Below are 20,813 nucleotides of genomic sequence, written 5' to 3'. Positions count from 1 at the left end.
GGGTAATAAACTGATTTTGCGCAAAGGTGAACACACGACGCGGCTCATGGATGTGGATTTCTTTCACATTTCATATGCTGCTGACTGTGTGCTGTAACGTTTTGTTTTTTTTTTTCTTGTAAGCAAAATTATCGAACATATGAATAATTGGAATACCAATTGATTATCGGGATTATTTAAGCATTACATTGAATGATGGTGCTCTACTTGTAACGTAAACACTTCGTAGTGTACTATTGCTTCCTTGTTTTAATGACTTGTTGTTCGGTCTTGAAATCTACTTGTTTGTCTAATTGTTTTTTTTTTTTAATTTATTTTTATCTTGTTGTAGATTAACACTTCAACTGCCAAGAAATTGTGGGAGAAAGGAGGATCCAATGACGTCAAGGTAGCAGCCGCTGCCACTGGCCCTCTTCCACCACTGCAATTGCACGGCACCACTGACCATCCGGTATGGCGCGATTCAACCTGGTCATCTCAGGGCGATGCGATTTTGGCGGCACCGCGACGTATTTTCCAACACGGAGCGGAATCCAATCCGACTGGTTCAACGGGAATTCTAAGGTAAGCAGTTATACTGAACTCTGCGACATAGCACATGTATTTTGTGAACACTTTCTAATCGAAAACTGTTCTACGTTTCAGCCCACGAGACTCGACCGGAGGACTAGGTGTAAAGATGGTAGAATATGTACTGGGCGGTTCCCCGACAAACAAGGAAAGTCCATTGGCTAGCTTGGACTCGCGCTTCAAGGGATTGAAGTTTGATGATGGAGACAAGGTGAGACTCCTGCTCGTAAACGGAATCGTAAATGGCATCACTGGGCTGCCGGCAAAGTTGCTGGACTGATTAATGTTGCTTTCCTTTTGTTATAGGCTTCTGATGATAAGGACAAAGCAAATTCGCCCTTTGAAACGAATGGCGTAAAGAAAGAGGAGGTGGTGCCCGGTACAAATGGTGTTGTAATGGTCAATGGCATTGATGACGATAAGGGTTTCAAGTAAGTATATCTCACGAGATCTGTAAACAGCGCTTGTTGTTGTTTAAAGCCTGCGCACGATTAGCTCAACGAACCATAATCCTCGATAGTCACCTTTCGTTCCAAAGCCGTACGCCGGGCTCGCGCCAGCCGTCGCCGGCCGAAGAGCAGCTGCCACGACCGAACATGCTGGACCCAACGGGCGTACACGGATCCGGGTTTCCGCAGCATCCGTCGCTGCACAATATGCTCGGTTCTGCAGCACCCGGCGGCAACGACGTCACGCAGCAGGCAGCAGCCGCCGCTCTCGGATCCTATCATCCGCAGATGATAAATCAGATGGGTCAAATGGGTCAGCTCGGTCAGATGAATCCGATGAATCAGTTGAACCAGTTGAACCAGCTGAACCAAATGCAGAGTCATGTGATGAACGGCGTTGGGGGCATACCGCAGATTGCACAGGTAAAGTACTAATGCATCACTCATCTGCGTTTGTTGATTGTTGAGGACGGAATGATTGAATATTTCGATGGGTGCTTTTTTATCCTTTTAGAGCCCTATGGTTAATCAGCACGGACAAGGACCGAGTCAAATAGATTCGCCGGCAAATCTGCTGCAGCAACCGCATAACTTCGAGCTACAGGTAAGTTTCTGATTGTGGGTTTTGTTTGTTCAATGAGGTTTGAATAATGTAAGAAAGAAACATAATGTACGATCAAACCCTACCCTACATCTGATTTATTTATTTTTTTTTTGATGCGTGATACAAACGATATTGGCACACTCCTAGGTGCCGTTTGTAATAATGAATAGAGCGAATACAAATTTGAATGCTAGTATGACTGGCTGAAATTTGTATCTAAATTAGCATTTGGTTATTGTATAGCAAAGAACCCTTAAACTCGTAAGAAAGTCTGACGGTGCACGATTTATTTTCAAAACAAGGACCATATGCTAAGAATCACTAGAAAAGCTCTACAAAAAATGCGCATGCGTGCACCCTATGTCTGTTTGTGTATTCTGACACACAGATGGCGCCATCGTCGACAAGGAGCATTTATAATTCAAAATGAAACGGCAACAGATTTGAAAAGATATTTTAGTGTCGCATACTTAAATGCTGAATTTAAATGTCCAGGTTGTCCTTAAGATCTACACTTTGGGCGAACCGTGCACAGAACGTTTATCTTCAATCTCCGTGTATGTTACATTTTGCGAGTTTCGGTCAAAATATCTTATTTAATGGTGGTTATTTTATTGGATCGAGGGTTTAGTAACTAAATTAATTGTATAACATTACCAACGCTGATCCTAGTCATTTAATATATTTCAGAATAGTTTATTATTATTGTATTGGGTTAATACCAATTTAAAACAATCGGATATTTTTTCAATACAATTATTTAACATTATCGCTTCTCGGCTTAAATTGCACAAATAATCGAAAGCAAAAACAATCTTTAAGGATACAATAAAACATTTACAATATCGGCACGTTGCTAATGCTAATAAACGTTAATAGAAAAGATGATTAAGGTATAATCTAATGTGGAAGTAGAAGTTAAATTTGGTTTGTTGGTTACATTTAAATGAAAAACATGCTGAAATGTTTTGTCTGTTTGTAACCCATCACCCACAACACTGTTTGTCCATTTTTCTTTATTTTTCGCATTTGGAGATAAAGCTGGATAAAAATGCTACGGAAATATTTTTCACTTATTTTTTCCGTGTTTTCACGGCCTGCGGTGGCTTTAGCGTTGGCTTGCCGAACGGTCCAGAGACATATTCTTCTTTTTTTGTTCTCAAACTTCGTTGTTAACTCTCAACCATGTTATAAAACTCAACTCAACTCAACAATTGAGACTGTAAAAAGGGTAACATTTGTTTTTCTAGAACATTTCCAGCATTGTCAGCTGTTTGCATTGTATAGTAGTTTTCGAGCAGCTGTCTAAGTGAATATTATATACAGGTGGGCTTATCCCAAGGTGTATGAATTTAGAAGGCTGATTTTTATCGCTTCTGCTTCTGAATGAAGATTTTAAGAGTGTTTTGAGTATTCGTCAAGCCTCAAGAAAGCTTGTTTGAACAACAGTTTTCACCCGTCCTGTCTAAAAGTGATATTCAAATTTGGTTTTAAAACGTGATCTCTTAAATGCATCTTGGGGTAAATGTAAACAACACCGTGTTTTCGACCAGGTACTCGAATCTAATTCTAGCTTTGAGGCTAGACTAATCTAGACTGAAAATTGCAGGCTAGTTTTTTAGTGTGGTTTTGTATGGAGTGTTCACATGATTTCAGCCTCCAACTGTCAAACTCGATACAAAAAACTGACTAGAATCGTGAAGGGCCCCATTGTTATAAAATAAATATATACTGAGTTTGAGGGAAAGGTAAGGCAGTATAGGGCAGGTCTGGTGGTACAGTCGTCCTCCCGTACGACATAACAATATGCCCATCATGGGTTCAAGCCCCTAATAGACCGTGCCCCCATGCGTAGGACTGTGACTATCCTGATATGGTAACAATAAAGCCAAGCCCACTTCACCAGTGGGTACAGGCAGACCTTTACCGACAAAAGTTGTTGTGCCAAAGAAGAAAAAGAAGTCTCATAAAATAGAGATATAAACATAAGATATTAGATACCAAACAAAGTATGTTCTATTATTTGTAGAAATAAAAATATACTATGTGCACTGTTTTCTATCATAAAATGTACCAACATTTTTAAGATTCTCCATTTCCCCAAATCAAATTTCATCGACAACGCAATGTTATTTTATTTTTGCGTGTTACTAAAACAAGTATTGTATGTAATTTTAGTTTTCAAAGTATTTGTTACACTTAATGTATCCTGAATGTTCTTTGAATAGCTTTCTTGTGTACTTCTTATTAGTGCCTCATGATTGTGCTTGCCACCCCATACTGTATCACTTGTCGGAACATTTGTCAAGCTTTAACCGACGAAATGTGCACGACAATATCGTTGATTTCCCCTGACCGTGGGTTACATTGCGCCAATCAATAAATTTCTTATCCAGCCACTTTTTTATCCTCGCCACGTTCAAGACAAGCCTTAGACCCAAGTCTCGAAGGAACGTGCAACCAGCCATGTTTCCAGCCATGACAAGGGTTCAAGGTTTAACGGGGTTGTTTTTCCATTACCGGAATTGAACGGTCCACTTTTGTGGACTGCTCGGTACCTAGCACGCGTAACGGCCAGGCTTTTACTGCAAGAGTGGAAAGCTTTGTCCCCAATTGCAACGGTTAAAGGACATTGTGAAAAGAAAACCTTCTCGATTTGTGTGTGTGTGTTTTTTTTTTAATATACGGCTGTATATTTGCTATTTTTCCAACGGGTCAGCTGATTCCGCAAGTGAAAGGGTGAAGCTGGTGTACCGAATACGGCTCACGAGAGTGAGGGAGTTAGATGGTCAACAAAGCACCTCGGCGTTTACTGCGCAACCTACATCGGGGAGGTATTTTTAAGCGAAGCAAACGATGCAATGTCCGCATTATTCGGTCCGTTGGCACACATACTCTTGCTTTTGTATCAACCTGGGTGACACTGCTCCATTTAAAAGGCGTTTGGGGCCTTTTTTTCAATAGATCAAAAATCGTTACGGTACTATAGATGGTCGGACATTTTTAGGACCAACAATACAATTCTTGTGTACGTTGATAGGTGCATATACGTCCCGGGACTGCAGTGACGGTCAGTGGACTATGATGTTAGTGTAGCAATCAATTTGGTGCCATGAACAGCAGCGCTCCCATTTGTCAACTGTTACGTTCTACTATCGGATTATGATAATTTGAAGGAGCATCCCTACTATCTGTTGACGATTGTACCAATTGTTATGTGGAGCAAAGCTTAAACATCAATCACTCCTACTGTAAACAAATATGCATGGTTTCTCGCTCTGTCAGCGTTGATGATCTGTTGTCTAGAACGATGAAGCTTGCTGATTTTGTCACCCGGGTTAGGATTGCTCGAGACGATCTGAATAGTGTAATTTCTGTCTTTGGAAGAACTAGGGAAAATATCTTTGCAATGAACAAGATCTCTATGTTCTGCGCATCAATCAGGATTAGATGCACTTAGTAAGTCAATTTTGTCCCTTACAATTACAATGATTATGTAAATGTACGTCCAACGAGTTTTGTGTACGGAGAAAATCCCAGGTTGGAAAAAGTTGTAGAATAATGAAATATTGTAATTTATGTGTTTCACATTGAGAAAAACATCTACGACTTCGAAATATTTTTGCTGCTCACGATGTTTGATTTCGGATACTTCCGGATTATCGTTGCGGAATAGAATTTGCAGTTGTTGAATTTACAAAATTGTGAACTAAGCACCTAGGACATGATGCATCGGCTGGAACACCCACACTGTGTTTTCCTCGGGTTATACAGTGTGGAATAATATCGTTTCACTGTTTGTGGTCACGCTCAAAAGACGTCCTGAGCGGGGCCGATTCATTTGAAATGGAAATAGAATTAAATGGATGAGTCATAAGGCTAGAGCATAGTCGTTGCCTCCTGGTGTCGCTGTACGGGGCGATACTAACAAGCAACAGAGCACCTTTCGCTAAGGGAAACCGAGATGATGAGGTCCAATCAATCCATTTTCCACCCAAGAACCATGGACACACACACGACGTTGTTCTGTTGGTGGAGGATCCAAAGGATGGGCGGGATAGGGCAAGGCCACCAGTTGGCATTGATTCATAAGAATAAAGACACTGGCAAGGCCTTGAGGTAGTCATCTAGCCCAACGAGTCCGAGTGCCAACGAGAGTCCGTAAGAGCCAAGTAAGATTGATTGTGGAATAGAACTTGATCCGGGTCGAGAATAATGCGGGATCCAGTGATGGATCATTACATCCATGGAACAATGCTGTAATGGTGTTTGTTTAGGATAGCATTCTGGTGGATTTAGAGTTGTGATATCAAGCTCTGTACGCCTAGTACTGTACTTCAGTTTTCATGTTATACCACAATGGAACTCAAATCTCACACAGTTGATCAAAGTATCTTATATTGAATTTGTCATATTATGCAGTGGAAATATAATATTTTCGCCAATGAAAATACATAGTTTAGGCATTGACACTCCACATTCTTCGCTAATTGAAGTACACCGCTGTATAGTAATTTATAAAGAATAGTTTATTGTACATATTGTTTTAAGAAAATCTATTAAAAATGAACTAAACATGTGTTTATGGTTGATTTTCGTTCGTCATATTACAACGGTGCTGTACGAACGGTGTTCATTTTGTGGTCAAATTTTATTGCCTAAAATATTGAACGTGAGAACACTAATTTGATGTCAATTTCGGGAGAAAGCATGCATGTCATTTAAGGAAAGGTACTGCCGTCCATCCCTAACATGTTTGAATAGGTTTGAGCAAAATGTATCATTAATCAAATGCCGCGTGTCCGTCCCGTGCATAAAATAGAGATATTGTACATTCTCTGGTGCGCTTAGCAATCGATCGTCGATTGCGTGCTTTCAATGTTGATTCACTGGAGTACTGTCGCTATATAGGGGGGCAAAGGAAGGGGTAGAAAAGCGTCTCTCTAGTCATGGAAGTGTTTCGGTAAAAGCTTTTTATTTGTGTCTACCACGGAGTACCTACACTCGTATCGATTGTGACTCCACACTTTATGCGGGGAAGAAGAATGTTAATGATGATGATATTTACGACACTTCGATCGATCCGTGACAACATATTCGTGTGTGTTTTGGTACGTGGACTACCGGAGAGTGTGTGCGCGACAATGATAATGACATTTTCCAACATACATGAACACACTTTTAGAAAAGGGGGAAGGAAGAAATTGATTCGGCCAACTTCACTATCTACCGGTGCATGAATTAATTAGCAAATGTTGTAATATGTTATACAACGCCTCCTGCAATGTTACGCGCCGTGAGCTTTCCTTCTAGCTTGCCTGGCAAACGTTTTTCAAAACCGTCCCGGCAGGACGGTTATGTTGTCGGCTAAAACTGGGAAGCCGAACGTTGTTTGGGTTGCGTTTGGTGATTAACGCCTCGGTGAGTTGGACAACATAATAGTGTACCGGCAATCAGTTTGCTGCCACACCCTTAGCCGAATGACATTTCATCGCAGCACCCGTATATGCGCTTCTGGGTCGTGTTTGCTGCATCATGCACAGCTCCTTGCGTGCGCTCTCTCTCTCCCTATCTGCGATACACATACGTATAAGTGATACCCTGATACGAGGGCGGCAAAATGGAGCAAAACCATCAGGAATGGTAGCAGCGATGGTAGCAATGTGGGTTACTCTTCAAACGAAAGCCACCAGGCGCCTCCATCGTTGAAGGCCATTTTGAATGCAACACACATTTTTCCTCGTTTGGGTGATGGGTTGGCGTAGGTGGAGGAGGAGGAACCGCTTTGGTGCGGAGGGGAGAACGAATAGGCCACACACATCGTTCCTAACCGTTGCACTGTCGACGCGTGACATTCGTGTTTGTGGATGTTTCCTGGTGGAGTGTTTCATTTTGGAAGAGAGAAGAGGGAACGAGATCGTATGTGTGTGTACATACCAAGTTGTCCGGTCGTCGCTTTGAAAAATCTATTCCGATCGTTAATGGTCGAAAGAGAGCTGCACATTGTGGCCGAGTTTATCGTGTGCAGGAAAGTTTTGCATGAAAAAGCAAGTTACTCAATTAGTAATTTGCACGCTAGGGGTCGGATTAGCTTTCGCGTTTGCTTTCCACCAGGCGGCAGCGTCTAATGGATCCTTTGGGGATCAGATTCTTTTCTGCACTAGCTCAAATTCATTATCTAATGTGTCATGCCATATTTCTAAGTAAATGTTGTATCGTATGATTTCAAGTTGAAAATTGAATGTGAGTTCGTATATTTCGGTTTTTTTTTCGTTTTAAAGCTCCAAAGCGAACCCGATAATTTGGATATTTTTGCGTCAGCATTTAAGCAAACTTGCAATAACGACTGAAGGGACTTCGAGTCTATCGGGAAATAATTGAAATTGAAACGAGAATCCTAAGCGGATTCTGTTTACACATTAAACATTTCAAATATTCGAATCCGTTTGCATCTGGATGAAATCCGCTTCAGTCGCCATAACTACACGTGTCTACGAAATGCAAAACTGTACAAAGAGAAGTGCAGTATGGATACGTGCAACAAAACCAATAAACCGTTTGTTCGAATTGATTGATTGACATTCGTTCGCTTCGGGTGTGTCCGAAAAGAAGGATGATTTGGCCCCTTACTCTGTGTTGGGCCGGTTTGCATTTGTTGCTTCCCACCACATCACACGGGGCTGGGCGGGGGTGATTCGCTCACAAAAGAAGAAGAAGAGAAACCCTAGATTCCGGCACACACGAGGAGGCACACATTCTGCCTAGTGACTGTCAATTTCAGACGTTCCATCGTCGGGACGCTACCAACGCGAGAATCGATCAACGACGCAGCCCGCACAATGTGTCCGTTTTCTAAATGGCTCATAAACGGGTCATGTGATGTGTGGTTGCACACAGGATTGCAGATCAGGAGGCAGAAAGGCACATACCTACGATGAAGCACAGTACCTGGTGTGCGGCATGCCCCCCCACGGGTACACTGGTGGTCCAATCGATTGCCACATATATGTATGTTAATGCATGCACCATTCGCCGGGTTGGGTGGCTAAGAATGTGTGGCTAAGAAAGGACACCGGTGCCTGGTGCGACGGTAAAGTTTTATTTTCACGACCCGAGTGCGGTACAGTTCGTTACTACGGACACGTGTGTATATGAAATCAAGTGCTCCGGTGGGAAGAGATACCTTGAAGTGTTTGCGTTCTGCGTCAACGTCAAGTGAGCTCATTCTGTTGCTTTTTTTTTTGGCGTACGAATGAGTCGAAAACTCGACGGGGTGGTGGGCGCAGAGCATAGGTTTTATAGATAGTTTGAATAGTTCACGCGCAATATCGTGACTTTCTATTCCACGCAGCGAATGGATGGATAAATGACGTCTGTCGTCTAACAGTGACACACTCGCCAGGCGGAATGCGTGCATGGGGGTGTGTGTGTATACTTGGTTGTTAGAAGCATCGTATGAATATGTATGAATGGTTGATTTTATATCACTGTTTCTTTTTCCTATTTTAAGCTTCTATACCATTCCAATTGGGCGTTTTATCTCCACATGACTGTTGTTTCAGCATGACTGTGCGCGTGTAGGTTGTTTCTTTTTATGCGATTTTTTTACAATGGTGTGTTTTAACGTGTACAACTACAAAATTTATAAATAAGCAGAGGTAACATTCGTTAGAGGAGTTAGAGGAGGTCAATATTAAAAACTAAAATATTGACATGAAAGGTTAGACAAAAAACCCATACCAATATGAAATCGTATTAGTTTCGTTTAATTATTTTTTGTTATTTATAAAAAAAATAAAACAAAAATTTTGTTATATATGTGTACATGTATATGTACATTATTAACAATATGGACATAAACACAAATACAATACAGCCGAATATATTCCCCCGAAAATATTAATATTTATCCAAAAATTGGTAAAAACTTTCAATAAAATTTTATTAAAATATTTTGAATGGATTATTGATATGTATTAAGTGTTGTTGGTTAATAATAATTAAAATGTGAAATACTGATCTAACCCATCTTCAATATGTCCACACAAACGAGTACTGCTTAATATAAATTTTTCTTAGGTTGTTTCTTGACCGACGACGACACTATTCTATCAAGGATATGAAACGTTTTCAACCAACAGACTTTTCAACAGACAATTTCAACTAGGTGCTTTTTTATATGCAGCATTGTAGGGCTTTTGCTCTTCGACTTATTCGCTACTTATTAACTACTGTAAACCTTGGTAGAAGTTTTAATGAGAATTGCGTTTCAATTCACAAGTGTGTTTTGTAAAACGGTTGACGAAGTGATCACATCTTATCCAGTCGTAGCTTTTTGCCTTTGTGCGATTATACAGATTCTGTAATCGCTGAGTAAAATTTCTACCTTCCACGGGGTTTGCGCCGGGTCGATTCGTTGGAATAGCCAGCACCCAATAGTTGGGCAGGTAAATTGTACAAATTAATTTCCGAATAAATCGTGCCCTCGATCCTTGCGCTAACCCGGCTTCCCAGGTTGTGCCAAACAAGAGTTCTTCCTATTTCGTGTGTATGTGTGTGTGTGAGTGTGACGAATATCGCAGGAGAGAGAAGAATATTGGGTAGCTGGCTGGAGGATTTCGAATTTCTGACCGGTGGTAAGCTGGCACGTGCACAATTATGGCAGATTGATGGTGAAAGTGGGTCTGTTTTATCTCGCGGCCCAGACGGCTGGCAACCATCGCCACATTTGCACGCTTGTTAATATTACCGGCAATAATTGCAATGCGTCGTCCAGGTAGTCCCGGTTCTCCCAAGTGTGCTTTTGGCGCACGTCTGTGGAGCAATGGTCGAAACGGACGGTGGTGTAGTGGTGGTGGTAGAGGGCTATAAAATGTTGCAACAATTAATGATAATGCTTTGGAGAGACTGGGAGAGGTAGTGCTGCTGCTTTAAAATGTGAATGTGGCTCATTTTGGCTCGAAACAAGAATGGCGGATGTGCATCATACACGTACGATAACGTACATCCATATGTACGCAAGGCCCAACAAAAGGGATGCGATTGACGGGCTGTACGAGCTACAACCACCACTGCTGACACTACTTGGCCCCACCCGAGAACCGTTCGTGGTGAATATAATCGCTGCAATCGAGTGTAATGAACAGCATTTTATACGAGTCATTCGGATTTAATTACAGCTCAAGCGCAACCCGACCCCAAGCTTGCACATCCTGTGTTTTGCGAAATGCACATTGCTTCCAACAATCGACGGAAATGGATAGCTTTTTTGCCAGAAAACAAAAACACGTGATATACACAATGCTACATTCCGGCCAATCGAGCTACACCAGTGAGAGTGAAACGATTTTCATCTAGTAAATTGAACGGAAACGTACCATTCTAGGAGCTTTTCTGCGAAATCATCATCAAACGTTGAGCGGATGGGAGAGCATGGATGGTCGAAACAGGGAAGGTACATCTGTTCGTTCAGCAAAGGTGAAGGAGCTAGTATAGGATGCCAGCTGAGTGAAGAGGCAGCGAAGGATAAATGCATCATGCTCCTTACATAATCATAATCGTCTTCGGTTCAAGTGCATGGATAGTTGTTGGTGGGTTCCCTTAGCTTTATGTAAGGTAGCAGCTGCCATTGCATCACACATCGATGAAGTTAAATTATTATCCTGCTGAGGAGGAAACAGACCTTGATATTGATTAGTTAGTAACTTGCAAATGCGAATACGTCCTAATATCTATGTAATGTTGGCGTTGTATAGTCTCTGATGGATAGTATTTTCTCTAAAACAAATGATTTAACAATCTCATTTTAAAGGTTAATAATGGTTTGGTTATAAGGGGTTTGTTTCAAAATTTCATCCTAGAAATTGGGTACCATAATCGTTGCCTATTTGATTCGCTTATAGCCCTTATAGCTTACAGAGTGTGTCTGACAAGCAAGGGCTTCAATAGATGTGATTGTCAGTTATTGGAAAACATTGGTGGAAAATCTCCCAGGGAAGGCTTCGGGCTATCCTGTACTTGAACTGGTTGTTGCTTCAACTAAACTATTAACTAACGCTTGCATGTGGTTGTGGTTCTATCATCCTGACAGCAGGAAATACAAGTGCTCTGTGTTCTATAAACTTCGGAGTATTGATGTGTGATGGGACACGAAGTATTGGTACTGATAAGACTTCTTCCATGTATTGGTCTGGTTGCTCTCTAGCGAAACAGAAGATATGCGATGGCTGTAGATTTGCAGCGTAACAATGGGCAGAGGCCACCCATAATGCACCCAGTCGGACAGAAAAGCAATATTTGATTTGATTGTTTGCCGCGCAAGCAGCCACACTGCACAACACATCGGCAAACGTTGGATTCAATTCTTTTTGGAAATAAATCGGTTTTTCCTTTTGATAACTTGCGTGCGTGGCTGTGTGTGTCTGTGTATGTGCCGTACACGAAATCAATCATTTTTACCATTCGATCACGGTGTGTGATGGGAGAGAGAATTGTAACGTTGAAAAACTTTTTGTAGATAATGGCTGACACAGCTGCCGTACGCCTCGGCGAAGGGGTAATGGAGCAAAGCACCTGCAAACAAAAAAAGAACTGCAATCCAAAGAAAAAAGTGCACATTCGTTCGTTCGTGCGGAGAAATTGGAAAATAAAATTAGAACAATAAAACAAAAACACCAAATCAATAACAAAAGCACACTCACAAAAAAAAAACACCTACACGCGCAGGTCAGACAACGCTCATCCTGGTACACTGACACGTAGGATGGATAGTGTGATGATGAGCAATACACATCATCATCATCATCATCATGCAACAGTTTGCTCTTGCCGGAGGAAGCGGAAGGGCTCTTTTTGCGCTCAGTACTCAGTGGACACCCAAGTGTGAGGTGAAACAATTTTTGCTCTGTTGCTCTGTGTAAACGCGGACGTGCGAGACGGGTATGCCGATACTTTTTGCTGCTCCACGGTTTGTGCAAGGCACGGGTACAAAATGCACCCAATATGATGGGCGATGTTGCTGGAGCTCAAATCAAACTAGCAAAAACCGTTCGCGTATTCATACACGAACGCAGCAACGGGCGATTGAACGAGGGGATTGTGGATATCCGTAATGAATAGTGGCACCTAAAGAGGGGGAAGAAGGAGCGAGCAGGCCTGGCGCAGTAGTGGCACATTGGTTCGGTTTGAAACAGTTGGCACTTGTGGATGTAATAATTGCAGCAAGTCGCTTGCAACTCCCCCACACCTGCTCTTGCACTCCGATTGTGTCGTGTTTTGCTTCGTGTGCATTGTGCGATTGATTAAAAACTGACTGGCGGCTTTTCTTTTGCTCTGCTTACGGAGAAGGACACTTTTCCTGGTATATTCTTGTCCTAAAAACACGCAGCGATGTATTGCCACACGATCAGAGAGAGAGCCCCCGAGGATAATAGTTGCCTTTTTATTGGTTGGTTTTGCGCGACTGATTGCCCTTTCAAGCTGTAGCGATGATGTATTAGTAAAAAAAAAAACAATCCTTCTCTCATTGGTATTTGTTTTATTCTCTGGTGTTTGGTTTGCTGCACATCACCATTTAAAAGTGCATCGTTTTTATGTTTTTTTCGCAAGGACTTTATTATGAGGGGTTTTCTCTTCCAATATCAATAACTGTTGTTGTTGATGACGCAAGTAATTAAGGCCGACGTATGGATTGTCCGTGTGTACATTATTGAACCATTTGCACGAGTCGCTGCACTGAACGCTGTCGCTGTTTTCGAGCAATTGAGTGCGGCATAGAGAATGTCAGTAATCAGAAAATGTTGCCACAGGGATCATGTACTTGTTTGAGATTAAATGTCACAAATAGTGTGTGTTTTTGCTTACACTGATTGCCACTTTGTGCATTGTTTTGGTGCACATTTTTGACTTTTTAAGAAACTATGAATTTGAAAATGGCTTTTTTATTACATTGTGTTTGCGATCCTCTGTTAGCCGTGAGTAATTGCACTGGAACGCATGCATTCATTCGCAGTAACGTTGAATTGTGGGGACGGAGGAGGAATGTGTTGCGGGGTGTTCTTGTCGGCAATAAACACGCCATTATTCTACTTCCAACTATTCTACCGTCCCAGGAATACACTGGAAACACAAGGAATTGTTTGTGGATGCACAGGATTGCAGACGTCAAGACAGGTGGAAATGACATAAATGATTCATGTGGCACATACGCCCACCCCCCCGCCGTACCATGTGAAAACGACTTTAATCAAACCGTAATAAATTCCCCAGCACTCCCCGCAGGCTATATCGTTTGAAATGGGTGAATCAGGAATGATGGAAGTAAATTACTGGAAAGTTCAAAAAGTGTAAGCATCATGGACCTGGACCAGACACGCAATCTTTGTGTTGCGTTAAAATTGGTATGTGTGCGTCCGTTCTGGATCAAACCGTACGGTGTTTTCGCGCATCCTTCACTCCGTTTGCAACTTTGATGGGATTGGCATTTTGGTGTGTGATTGTGCTATTTTTGAGGAATATGGGGTGCATGTGTTTCTGGGCAGTAGTCCCAAGCTGATCAATGCTTGAATGTAAAATTCTTGCAATGAAACTTTAGCTATGCTATGCATTCTGTTCGGGTGGGTGAAATAGCTTTGACGTAATGAACAACACTGTTTCAGATTATCGTCGTGCAAGTACGTTCCTATGTATTGAAGAAATCAGGCGGACACTCATATTCATATTTTCCTTTCGCTAGAGCTCTGATTGCTTGATGTAATTTTGTATTATACAGCATTGTGCGTATCATGTTTTTGAATTATAAACGTGATCATGTATTAATTTGGAAACAAACAAAAGTGTAGGTCCAGTATTGGAAAGTGTAAAAGTGTAGTATAGTGTAGGTCCAGTATTGGAAACTCTTGCTTTATTCGACAAACAAATAAACAAACGAACAGTTAAAGAATGTGCCATTAGCTCCGGTGTAATATTGCAACAGATTAAAAAGCTCCCTAACAGCAGCATGGCTTTGACGTTTACGTAGCCCTTTATGTGCAGTTGAAATGCGTTAAAAGTCTTCAATTACGACATTTAAAGACGCGAACGTTTGCACCAACGGGTGGGGTATCAAACCATAAGAATGCTGCTACAGAGAAAAAGTTGTTCCGACCCAACCGAAAATGAACAAGTTTTGTGTGTTTTGTTTTAATAGCCTGCATAACTTTCTTCCGCCTGAAACTTTGATCCCGGAACGACACGTGCTATTCTGATGTTGTGAACTGGCGAAACTAAGATGTTCCCTAGCCTCTAACATCTACTTTGCTCTACAAAGTAGCAACAGTGCAACCGGTCATCTCGGGCACGTGATTTCTTTTGTTTGCTTTACAATGTTCCAACACCACCTTATGTGTACTGTCCCTACAGTAGAAATGAAAACAATGTTCTTATATAAGCAAACCCAAACTACCGAAAATAGTGTGAGTTTGTTAAAATATTCCCTTTTTCTTGAGATTGCAATATTTACACTGCAAAAAACATAATGGAAAGAATTCTACACTGTGTATCTGATGGCTATGGCATTCGACATTAGTCGAAACAATCTATCTGTACACGGCTATAGAGCATCGTGTTGTATCATTCCACGCATTAGTGCTTAGTTCCTTTACGAACTTTAATGTGTGATAATTTCAATGTTGTATACTGAGCGATTGCGCGCGTTTTTTTTTTATTTTTTTGTCATGCATATTTTACGGTATATGTGTGCTAGAATAAAGCTTAAGCATTCCACTACTGGTTTTTCTCAGCAAAAATACAAAAGAAATAACTTTTCATCTGTATAAATGAGATAATAATGGCGAGAAAGCTGATTGTCCTGCGATGAACCATGATTGATGCCTTGAAAATGGGTTCAACTTTGATATGCACCGTCCCACTGTAGCAACTGACTATCCGTAGCCCGATAGTGGTACTGAATAAAGTCTCGAAAGCCTTGTATAGGCCGGCTTGTCGCCGTAGGACGTTTACGCCAAATAGAAGATGAAATATGTCACGTAAAGCTTTTGCTCCATTGCTAATTATATTTACTCGAAGTACATTTGGGGTCGATTTTAGCACCACAAACACCCATGAAATGGGACCCAATCCTTGGTTCAACTACAAAAAAGGATAACTATCTTTTCACGGCGTTCTTCATCTAATAGGGCAAACACACACGCTCTGTTCATTCTATTTCTTTCCTTCCCGCAGTCGCACGTATGGCAAGGTGCCGTTTCCGTTATCCTGCTTAGGTATCTTGACGTTGGAAAAATTACCAAACCCATCCTTTCGGCAACCGAACTGTTGCGCGCCGGGAACCGAACCCGGAATGGTTTATAGCCGGCATTAAATTAATTAGTTGGATGGTTCGAAATTAGTTTGTTTTCCGTGGGTCCAGGCGCGGGACAGTGGTGGTTCGTGGTATCACCCCCGCAATAGCCGCTGGTACGGATTTGCTTCACTCGTATTCGCTCATTTCTATGGTAAGGTGAATGGACCTTATCCCAACCCGTAAAAGACACCCGGGGTTAAGTAATAGTGTGAATGTGAACACAGCCCATACGTGCATCTACCGGGTCGACCGCTGAAGCGTAAAAGAGTATGACAATTTTGGTGTTGATGAAATCCAACAAGCCCGTTGACAAACGGAATGGCACAATTTTGTGGTGGCAAACGAGTTCCGGTGGGATCAATACAAAGGGAACTGACATCCTTTACACGGGTCGAAATAGTCCAAAAAGGCATGGGTCGATTAGTATACATAGTTATTTGGAAAGAAGGTCCTCAATATCTGCTTGAAGAAGAAGGAGAAAAAAAGAACTAAAAGTATATGAAAACCAACATTCCAAGTGTCCGAGATTTATAACGAAAGGAGTGGTACGTCGTTTTTTGGGCAGAAAAGGTGTGCTACAAAATTTATTTCCATTTGTCTTGTGTCATCCAAGTGCTTCACAGTTGGATCTATGCTTAAGAGAAGTGGTATCGAGCACAAATGTTCCTAATAAAGGAGGCGCCGGTCCCAAAGTTATATCAGTGAGGATGGCTTTTATCGCTTAATGCAAGGAACCGTTCGATTTCGCTATTCTTTTTTTGCAAATCGAATAGAAACATATTCCATGGCAACATGCTTGTGTGACAGGGAGTGTAGCATGCTGCATAAGAAGAAAGGATAAGCGATCCTCCATCAGTCGGCTGATGGTGCACGATAATAAAAGTTTCATATGTATAGCGCGTAAAAAAGGCTGACGGGGTCCCGTAATTGACTGCAGGCGGCAACACTAGAGCCGGCGTGCAAAAAAGAGTCTAAAAATATGTTGGATCCTCTTTTTTCGCTTCGTATTTTATTTCCGGCTTCAAACATATGCCAGACATTGGTAATCGATTTTGATCGCTATACATTTAGTGCAAAGCTTTTAATAGCAATGATTTGAACGATGTCTTTTAATCCCTCCTTTCATATAAAACGTTTTATACTGCGAAAGACCACATAGTTGGAGGAATTTATACTGAATGTATTCTAATATAAGAAATGCCACATGTAGACGCTAGACTACAGTACTATACTACTTTACAGATACAGATATACATGTGATTTCTATTATTTTTAATGTTCTGAGAAAAAGAGCTAGAGGTCAAAATGAGGGAGAACCTTTTGTGTGTCCATATGAATACTGCATGCTGTCCTTCTGGGAAGAGTTTATCAACTGCTTTATTGATGTGTTTTACACCTACTTTATAATAGCGCTATTTGATAGAAACTTCAGCATAATTGATGAAGTATTCTTATTTAAAGTGTATATACGAGGTATTTCCTTACAAACTATATGTATTTGCGTTTGATATTTTTTGGACAATTAGAAACATAACGCTTATGAGTAATAGAATTATAGGAATTGTGTAATTTTTGGTCATATGAATCAATTTACTGAACAAGTTATTGGAATTATATGTTAACTATTTAAACTGTTATTTAAACTCGTTAGTAAGTGAAGTAATGATTTCACCATTATTACATTATTGTTGAAAATAATTGCCAATAAGGTAAAGTACTCCATCGTGTCCCTTAAACGATGGTTGTGTTTTAACAGCCATCCTTACAGCATTATTGTTTTGTTTGGTCGAGCTCCCGTGGTCGCTTACGAAATAAAAGCCAATGCACTACATAAACTCGCATTGACGTTAGTTTAATTGAATTCTCTTCATTTTGGCCATCGAAAACATGGGTTCGATCGGCAGTGTTGATTGGATGTTCGGGACACAAATGCACAGGAAGTAAATTGAAACTATAAAAGTTACGCAATCTCGGTTGTCACTTTTGAAACTAACGGTAATTGTTTAGAGTGTATTTACGATAGAATCGGGTATATTATCGTGAAAGACTGTAAAAGGTTGAAGCAAACTGTGGCTTTTAGATATTTTTCTTGAACAATGGCATTTCTCGTTTGATTGGTGGAGCGCATTATTTCGAAATTAGTAATTTTAAAGATATGACCATCAACCTGTTTGGTACCGGAATTTTCGTTTAAAAAAAAAAAGAAACTTTAGCAAACAATTGCCTTGCTCTAGGAACTTCATTAGTTCTTGAAATCATTTTATACCATCCGAAAACATTGATTTATAAGAAGAAATTAGATAAACAATCAATTATTATCAACCATCGCTATCGACGAATGATTTCATTTTAAAATATTTAAAATATTTAATCATATGTTTTTTTTAAATCAATATAAAATATCGTTGATAAAAATAGAATTCACTGTATTTTTTTATGATAATGGCCACAAACTGCTGGATGGATGTTATTAAAATTTAGGTTTTTATTTTCACGTTCATACTTTCACTGTATTATTTGTGCATTTCGCACTCCATAGTCTGTTGCATGAAAACAACCCTTTTTTGCCATCGTTTCACGGTTTTACAACCTACCAAACGTGGCATGGGTTCATAAGTAATTCGAGCTGATTGCTGCTTTTAGTCCTGTGAGAGGACACGTACCACGAGTCACGTTTCCTTCAGCCAAATCGTGCAGAAATGCTAGTGGTTGGGCAATTTTCAGGTACGATTTGCTAGAATTAAAGTTGAACTGAATCCGTCTACATTGTTGCCACCCTTGTTTTCATTCCGTCTTAACAACCAAGTACAATCTTCCCTGGACACGCACTTTGCTAAGTGAGGCTTAATTGAATAAAGAGCAATTTCTCCACCTGTTGCAGGGCACAAAACCATTTTAGATGGCAACGTGACGTCATGGCATGAATTTTAGTTTGACAAGGTTGTATTTATGTTTGCACGAGAAATACCAAGTGCAAAAATTGTCAAAACCGCATTGCATAGGAGAAATCCATTATTTACGTGACATACCTATTGCTATTTTGGAACGCTTTCCTATGAACTACTGCCAGATTGCGTTGGCAACGCACCGATTGCACAATTTGGCAATGCACCGTCAAGTAAATGCAATGATGGTGATGTATGCTTTTGATACCGCAAATATCGCATTCCACCCGGCTCCATTTATCGGCACTAAGGTGTCGATTTTCGATGTTCCATTTCATAAAGTGCTGTCGGATCGATATTGATAGGTAAAGCATGGAAGAGAAGATTCGGTATGGGTGTATCACATGCCTACAGACACTGTGCATGCATGGCCAGGTCAGGTGCAGCTGGCGACATATGTGCGAGCTTTTCTTTGTTACCAGAGAACGAAGCGTGAACACGAATCGCGCCCACGTGGCTGACGATCCCTTTCCAGTAAGTACTGTGCAAGCAAATACGGCTCAAATGGCACACCCTGTGTAAGGGAGATATTTTTTGACGACATTCGAGCTTTTGCGTGCATTTATGAAACGTTGGCTTTCGGGTGCATTATGATGCAAGTTGGAATGGTTTGGCATTTTGGTGTTCGTTTCTTAGCTTAACGATGTCATTTTGTCTCCATTTCTCTACCATCAAAAGTGTGAGTAAATATGTCTAAAGCGAAATGATGACATAATGCGGAAGTTAGAATAAAAAGCAATCTCCTGACGTGACAGTTGACATTATTTGTTATTAATATTATCATTAACGAAGTCGGATGTAAGAAGATATTTATATTTAGTTTCAATTTTGAAGCAATCGTCAAGACAAAACCAAACATGATGTATAAAGTATAATAATGTATATTATAAGTAAATATCCAACATATTTTATTTTGATACGAATATTTAAGTGCAATTAATTGTATTCCGACACCTGAATTGTATACATTATATATTAAGGCATTAATTCGAAAACACCAGTTGCCAAACTTTCCATAACAATAAGTCTAAATACATGCTTTCGTTTTGTTAAAAATTTACGATTTCACAATCAATAGTGTACATGCATTATAGTAGTTACCAAGCAAGGCGTTATTTACTAACAAATTACTAATTGCTTTTTTCTCCTTTTTCTCGTTGCAGGTATGTACACTTTCCAAGCACCATTTTGTGTAATTAACATTCTATTTGGCCGAATCGATCAATTCGATTCGGCAAAAAAAAGAAGGAAGCAAGCAAGCAAGCAAGCAAAGCATCAACCACAATCATGAAACCAAAGTAAGTGGTTTTATGCATCAATTAAAGTATGTACCATTCGATCACATAAAGTTGGGCTCGTTGCCGAGGCCACGCGCTCAGGAATAATGGACAAACAGTGTACAAAATGCAATTGATTGATGGTGAGGTGCCTTTGCGCGCGCATTGTCACGGAGGGTAATCATTATACCATCACGATCACGTGTTTTCGTACATTCGTCGTCTGTCGCGAGGTGAAATGTGGTAAAATAATTATGTCTTCTGTCAAACAATTCATCCCTTGAACGTCCTGCTAAGTCAAGGAAAAAAGGGACTAATCGTGCTCAGCTCAGTTTGATAAGTTTGATGATGCATTTTTGTTGTTGTTTAAGTTGGTTCTAGTTGCCTATTGATAATTCGGAAGTAGAGACGCAAAAACATACTTTCGTCAATTTGGCGAGATCGGCAGTTTGTTTTTTTTGTATGCCTGTGTTTACTAAGTAGCACGTGTAAGATAACTTGCCAGGATGACGATAAGAAGCAGCAGGGATCCGTCGATTCTTTTACTCTTTGTGAGCTTTTTTCCACTTGCTCTCCCCTAGCTCTACCCATGCTAGCGAATGATAGACGTAGCCTAGCGTTGTGGCG

The 20,813-nt window shown here is 40.7% G+C and overlaps 2 protein-coding genes across 3 annotated transcripts in view; one reads left to right on the top strand and one right to left on the bottom strand.

The window, feature by feature from the left end:
• Positions 1 to 20,813, top strand: part of LOC120953846 (maternal protein pumilio) — a 147,179-nt gene that overhangs the window by 19,545 nt on the left and 106,821 nt on the right. The window contains exons 4-8 of one of the 2 annotated variants that reach the window (XM_049607773.1): positions 332 to 564; positions 646 to 781; positions 877 to 1,001; positions 1,109 to 1,442; positions 1,534 to 1,623. In XM_049607773.1, coding sequence (XP_049463730.1) covers positions 332 to 564; positions 646 to 781; positions 877 to 1,001; positions 1,109 to 1,442; positions 1,534 to 1,623 — 918 coding nt within the window. Of the gene's footprint in view, positions 1 to 331; positions 565 to 645; positions 782 to 876; positions 1,002 to 1,090; positions 1,443 to 1,533; positions 1,624 to 20,813 lie in introns of both variants that reach the window. The other variant, XM_049607772.1, reaches the window with a different exon arrangement.
• The window catches only part of LOC120949101 (uncharacterized), a 252,172-nt gene that overhangs the window by 207,691 nt on the left and 23,668 nt on the right, over positions 1 to 20,813 (bottom strand). The gene's annotated exons all lie outside the window — the stretch shown is intronic.

The sequence above is a fragment of the Anopheles coluzzii genome, chromosome 2 (assembly GCF_943734685.1).
Source record: "Anopheles coluzzii chromosome 2, AcolN3, whole genome shotgun sequence".
In the NCBI taxonomy this organism is placed as follows: Eukaryota; Metazoa; Arthropoda; class Insecta; order Diptera; family Culicidae; genus Anopheles; species Anopheles coluzzii.
This window is presented reverse-complemented; position numbering and strand designations above follow the sequence as displayed.